The sequence below is a fragment of the Mytilus trossulus genome, unplaced genomic scaffold, assembly GCF_036588685.1.
Source record: "Mytilus trossulus isolate FHL-02 unplaced genomic scaffold, PNRI_Mtr1.1.1.hap1 h1tg000343l___fragment_2___debris__unscaffolded, whole genome shotgun sequence".
Taxonomy (NCBI): domain Eukaryota; kingdom Metazoa; phylum Mollusca; class Bivalvia; order Mytilida; family Mytilidae; genus Mytilus; species Mytilus trossulus.
Genome location: NW_026963333.1, coordinates 171681 through 178798, shown reverse-complemented (window position 1 = coordinate 178798; position 7118 = coordinate 171681). Strand labels below are relative to the sequence as shown.

At 30.6% G+C, this 7118-nt stretch overlaps 1 protein-coding gene across 2 annotated transcripts in view; it reads right to left on the bottom strand.

Annotated features, from left to right (window-relative positions):
* Positions 1-1242: 1242 nt before the first annotated feature.
* Positions 1243-7118, bottom strand: part of LOC134701839 (low-density lipoprotein receptor-like) — a 46806-nt gene continuing 40930 nt past the window's right edge. For both annotated transcript variants that reach the window (XM_063562957.1, XM_063562958.1), the window contains 2 exons: positions 2849-3013; positions 1243-1547 (listed from right to left, as the gene is read on the bottom strand). In XM_063562957.1, the coding sequence (XP_063419027.1) occupies positions 1297-1547; positions 2849-3013 (416 nt within the window). In that variant the 3' untranslated portion in view covers positions 1243-1296. The remainder of the gene's footprint in view (positions 1548-2848; positions 3014-7118) is intronic.

Here is a 7118-nt window from a genome sequence, read left to right as displayed (position 1 = left end):
CATGAGTTTACCCCGGATATAAACAAATAGTCAGACTATCTGAATATTGATATTGTGAGAATTAGCTTCTAGTTCCAAAATGAAGCTTTTTGTTAAGTGAACATAATGAACAAGTTAAAAAATGGCTTCATATTGTGTAAAGCAGCTTATTATTTACACCAAACATATAGACAACCTGATAATTGATTAATCCAGGTGTATTTATGTATTTCGCATGATAGAAATATAGATTCCTACACTGCAACAAGTGTATTACGATATTTCTCCACACGAGACAGTTGAATTTTATTAATTAAAGTGTGAGCCTTGCCGAGCTCTTAAAATAACTAAAATTTAACTGTCGAGAGTGGAGAAATATCGTAATATATGAGTTATAGTGTAGGAATCTGTTTCTCTAATGATTTTCATCCTTCTTTTTCAAAGATTTTCAGAAACTTGTGTTTTATATATACAACGTCATAAGTCATGGTCGCCTTTTTTCATGACGTCACAATAGGAAAATTCAGAAGAAAACAAAACATTTAGATGTCATAATAAAATTTCGACTAATCATTTGCCGAGAACAAATTTTTCACTAGTGAGGAGAAATATTTTTCTCACACCGGTCAGAAAATGTGAAAATAGCACAAAAATTAGAGAAGCAAGTGTTTTCTTTGTATCACCAGGAATAACTCTATAAGTTAAAGTCATAGTTGATAATGATTTTTATTATGACCTCTGAGATATGTCCTAATTGGACTTGTAGAATAATAATAAATAGTAAATATTCAAATTTTACTCACAGCTAAAACTTTATGCAAATGTTTTTTTAGTTACAAAGAAGATTAAAAAATATGTATGGAAAAAAATTACAAAAGAGATTTGGTTTTGGTCAAATTGTTCTAAGGGCTTACTTATATTAATGACAAATACTGAAAGTTTTCAAATTTGTAGGTTTAACATGTTTAAAAACATGCCACGATGTTTGTGATACCTCAAAGTACACACACACAGCTTTGGTATTGTGCATTTTAATGAAATATTGGAAGACATCTTCATACTGTCTATTATATGAAAAAGATTCCAGCAAATTGGCATGTCCCTTCAACAACTGGAATGAACTCAAACCATATAGGTGCAAAGATGTGTAGTCATCTTTATCTTTTAAAGCATAATATCTTGCAGCAGGGTTTTCAAATGTCAATCATTAAATTACATTGGAAGCTAATTGGAAAGAAAATTGCAGAATAATCATCTATGCAATTAAAAACACAAATTCATTTATTAAGAAAAATAATATAAGTTGACTTCTTTCACTCAAGTTATCATGTATTTCCTTCTGATCATCATCTGCGTTGCCTTTAAGGAATAGCCCTTATTCCATTTATACCATACTAGTCCTGTATATTTTCCGTATTTATCTTGTGTTCCATTATACCTCCCATTTAGGTTTGCTAAGTAACAGTTGTCATACCACCAACCACCATGTCTGCTGACGGCACATCCAATCCTGTTGTCCCGGTCTTTTGTATAAAATGATTTAGAGTTGTGGTAGTCCATACAATCACCTAATCAATAGATTAGATTATAGGAGCAGCTGTTAGTCCATAACATTCCCTTATGAATGTTTTATGTTAAATATCAGAGCAACTTTAAGCCCATATCATTCCCTGATATAGGAATAGGTTCTGTAAGACCCCTTTTTGGCCCCAAAATATTTGCAGTTTTACGAAATTGTGAAAATATAACCTTTTAGCTATTTATTGGAAAGTAGAATGCTTTTGCTACACAAATATAGGCTGTTTTTGACAATATAATGCACATATATCGGGTACTTACATCATTAAGTCATGCTAATTTACTGAAACCTTCACAATTTTAACATTATAGTTGAATTTTAGACGGTTTCCGATCAATAAAATATATTCCCTTAGCTGTATTTGGCAAAACTTTTAGAAACTTATGATATCTATCCCAAATTCATGTATTTTGTTCTGATGTTATATTTGTTATTCACATAGGATTTTAACGCGTAGTCTGTTTCTGTGTGTGTTACATTTTAATGTTGTGTCGTTGTTCTCCTCTTATATTTAATGTGTTTCCCTCAGTTTTAGTTTGTTACCCCGATTTTGTTTTTTGTCCATGGATTTATCAGTTTTGAACAGTGGCATACTACTGTTGCCTTTATTTGTTTAATTTTTGATTTTGGAGTGTAAAGTAATGGAGCCCAATCAGAAAAGATTGAGTTTGTGTTAATGGAAAGAGCATCATCAATATATCTGATTTTAAAATTAAATGATCTTAATTTATTTTTAAAGAATGTTACCTTTTATGAACACAAAATTAAATTTTACATGGTCAGAAACAGCCACAGACTTTATAAGTAGTACCAGGATTATAATTAAATACGCCAGACGCATGTTTCGTCTACATACAACTCATCTGTGACTTATCTGTGATACTCAGATCAAAAGAGTTATAAAGCCAAACAAGTACAAAGTTAAAGCGCATTGAGGAACCAAAGATTCAAAAACATTGTGCCAAACACGACTACTGTCATATATGTTAGAGATACGTTCAATTTATTCGTTTTTCGAAAAAAATCAATTCAGTTTTGTAAACAGGATAGTTCCCTAAAGTTTCATATCTGTGAACGAGGTGTTGATTGTAACAACATTAAACAGTTTTCTTCTATACTCTTTGAACTGCCGTTCATGGGACTTTAACACTAAACATTAATATATTTCAATTGGAGAAATTTCTGACATTCTTTACATAATGGATATCAGATGTGATGTAATCAATTGTAAAGTAAAATAATTCTTTCTGGACTTTTATAAATACTGGAATTAAATTAAAGACTTCAAACCTGCGTTTCCATAGTATCCTGACACACTGAGTGAGTAATTGTCTTCTTCACTCTTTACTGAAAATGTAGAATAATTAGCTTCCATTATATGTCCTTCCCAATCTTCTAAGACAATGCTAAGTTCATGTGTGCCATCTTGAGATAAACGGTAAATATTCTCGTTTCCTGAAATAATTTTAAAAAGGGAAAAATTAGTAAAATATTGGACTGTCAGGTTAAGTTGTGTTTTCTAAAAGAGAGATACCTCTTTTTCAGTCGATCAGAACAAATGTATACATTCATTAAATGGTATTAAAAAATATTTAAATAATCGCAACAATATATCGACAAATATGATAAACAATGTTGTGTTAATTTTTCCAAGGGATTTCAGACGCTTCTGAGGTAAGGTAGTAATGCAGCGACTGCAAAAATCAGGATCTACTTCTATATAGATATGTGCAACAGTTATAAACAAAACGATATTTTGTTACAAGATGTTTAATTTCATCTTTTTTTTAGAAGGAGGTTATTCTGAAATATGAATATAAAGCCTTGCTTACATAAATTTCACTGGTATTAAAGAGATAATAGTAACTGCAATTACGATTATCCCAATATGGCGACGGTAGATATAGGTAAAATCTTTACACTCGTTTTTCTTAAATGTAGCATGTATTTGTCAATAGTTACTCAGCTGCAAGGTTTATCTATACCATTTCATCATATTTGAATCGTAACGGTGTACTGGAATTGTCTAAGCGCTGTGAAAATAGCCGTTGAAAAATTCGGGATGATAATCGTAACTCGGAAAAAAAGATAATCGTAATTATGTATCTAAAAATAAAAAAGATAATCGTAACTGGAAACTGTTTTATTAATATTGACACTAAAAACGTAAATCTGATAGCATATTATGAAATTATGGCGATGAATTATTTACGAAACGTACCAACATCTTATGACATTTCTTTTTATGCATATATAATTAATAGTTCTTATGAAAACAGCTACATACTAGTATATCATACAATTGGAAGGGTGAACAAGCTTCAAGAAATTTGGAAATGGGAAAACACGAACTTTGTTAATTTACAGAAATTTCCAAACACTAGGTAAGCCACAAAATATGTGAATGAGCGATGGAAATTATGATACATGATAATAATTGTCAGGCGACACGCATGTGTCTCATTATATCAGATTTCTGATTAAGACAGTAAACAAAAATTAATTTCTGAAGTAAATAGTAAATATAGTTAATATTGTTTAAATTCATTTATTGCAGGTGGTTATATGTGCTATTTCTGCCCCCGGTGATTTAATTCTAGAACATACCCTATTATGTCATAACGAAGTAGGAAAGACATTTAGTATTCGTCAAAAACCGTTTGACGAGAAATTAGTGGCTACAGTTTTCATGTCACTTCGATCATTTTTCATGGATGATATCATAACTTAAAAGCTATGATGAACAAGGGAAAACTTTGAAAAGTGTTTTACAGTGTCATTTCGGAGTCTTTTATAGCTGACTATACGGTATGGGCTTTATTCATTGTTGAAGATCGTACGGTGACCTATATTTGTTAATGATGAGTCCTGTCGGTCTCTTGTGGAAAGTTGTCTCATTGGCAAACATACCACATCTTCTTATTTATATTGGCTACTTCATGACTGTCACTGAAATTTCAGTATCTCAGATATAAACTATAAAAAAAACAAATTTAATTTTGAATTATGATAATATGACATGTGTTGAAAGCAGGCCGCATGCATAATCTTTCTATTCAATGTCACTTAGATCTTTTTGATAAAGTTGTGAAACCCATACTTTTGTATGGATGTGAAATTTGGGGGCATGGTAATGTTGAAATTATAGAAAGAATCCATCTGAAATTCTGTAAACTTCTTTTGAAACTGAAAAATTCCACACCTAACTATATGGTATACGGTGAACTTGGTAGATATCCTTTGGACATTGATATTAAAATAAAAATAGTGTCATATTGGTGTAAGTTATTATCTGCTAAAGAGACTAAGCTATCTTCTATCGCATATAGACTATTAAAAACACTATTTACTGTTAATAATGTATGTACATTTTTTGTGAGTAAAGTTAAAAATATTTTGGATGAATGTGGTTTTTCAAATATTTGGATTTCTCAATGTTTTGGTAATGATATATGGTTAAAAAATGCACTTAAGTTGCGATTACAAGACCATTATAAACAGTTGTGGAATACACAATTACAAGAGCAGTAAATTATAGAATTTATAAGTTAGAATTGAATTTTGAAAAATATTTTGATATCTTGGATATGCACGAAAGTATTATTTTATGTAGATATAGAACCACAAACCACAGACTCCCAATAGAGACAGGGAGGTGGAATAATGTTAATAGAAATGATAGAAAATGTCATCTTTGTAATATTGGTAGTATTGGGAACGATTTACATTATCTGCTAGAATGTCCATTTTTTAACGACAGCAGAACATTATACCTTGATAAATATTATTTGGCTCGTGTTAATACACTAAAATTTGGAAAACTGATGAGCAAAGTAAACAAAAAGTCAGAGTTAAAAAGATTATGTAAGCTTATAAAGTGTATAAATAAACATGTGGGTCCTCCTGGCTAAAATGTATATTATTTTGAAACCACTGTATTTTATATATGTTTTGTAAATAGATGCACATTCATGTACATATTTTGCACTCTCTCTGTACCTATGTATCTGCAATGGTTATGAGAATAAAGATATTGATTGACATCCTTAAAACATTTAATGCTATATAATTACATTTGATGTATTTTTCATTATAATACGTTATTCTGATTGGCTAATTGCACATCACATGTTATTCTGTAAGCAGTTGCATGAGACAATAACATTTCATTCATAATGACACGAGGTCCCACAATAAAGTGCACAGGTGAATTTAAAAATCTAACTTCATGAAAATCGTGTTTTTATAATCCTAGCTAAAAAATGTAATTATAAGTATTGAATGCTTCTTTTTGTAAATTTATTGGGGTGTAAAAGCGTTGACCGAAGTACATTTTTAGAATGAAGCGCTTCCGCTAATTGCACATCACATGTTATTCTGTAAGCAGTTGCATGAGACAATAACATTTCATTCATAATGACACGAGGTCCCACAATAAAGTGCACAGGTGAATTTAAAAATCTAACTTCATGAAAATCGTGTTTTTATAATCCTAGCTAAAAAATGTAATTATAAGTATTGAATGCTTCTTTTTGTAAATTTATTGGGGTGTAAAAGCGTTGACCGAAGTACATTTTTAGAATGAAGCGCTTCCGCGCTTCATACAAAATGTACTTCGGTCAACGCTTTTACACCCCAATAAATTTACAAAAAGAAGCATTCAATTCTTAAATAAGATTAGAGAAAGATTGGCCCTACATGGGATTCTTTGTGTATTATGAAATTAAGTAACGTGGAGTTCATTGACAAACATGGATTTGTGTTTTTTTATAGTTTGGCCAAAAGCCCGAAAATCAAGAAATAAAATTGATGTGGCTTTGAATTTTCTTACAAGAAATACTTATTCAAAGAATGACTGCAAAATTGAGAATAATTGAATAACCCATATTCCGCAAAATAAGAAACAAACTTATTAAAAATTCATAATTACTCGGTATATGAAAAATATGCTGCATACATATGCATGGAAGATATTGTAGAGAAAAATATTGAAGGTACTAAAAAAGGAACATTTTTGTATTTGCATGCTTGCCATATAATTCGTACTTTTCTATTAAATTACATTTTTAACACACAAAATACCATTGAAATGCTGAAAGACACATTTATTATGTTTCAGTTACTATTATCCGATTAAGAAAATTACGATTATCAAAGAAGAAAAATACCATAGAGTTACGATTATCATCCCGAATTTTTCACAGCGCTTAGACAATTCCAGTGCACCGTTACGATTCAAATATGATGTAATGGTATAGATTAACCTTGCAGCTGAGTAACTATTGACAAAAGCATGCTACATGTAAGAAAAATGAGTGTAAAGATTTTACCTATATCTACCGTCGCCATATTGGGATAATCGTAATTGCAGTTACCATTATCTCTTTAATACCAGTGAATTTACCGTGACGTTATTTGAAGGCTTTAAAGATTGTAAGCAAAGTAGGCCAAATTAGGAAAATTTCGTCTGTAATAAAAATAATTCACAAGCGTTACCCAAATGATTTGTTTTGCCAGTGGACTGATAAATACAATACACAATTTAATGTGCAAGCACCTG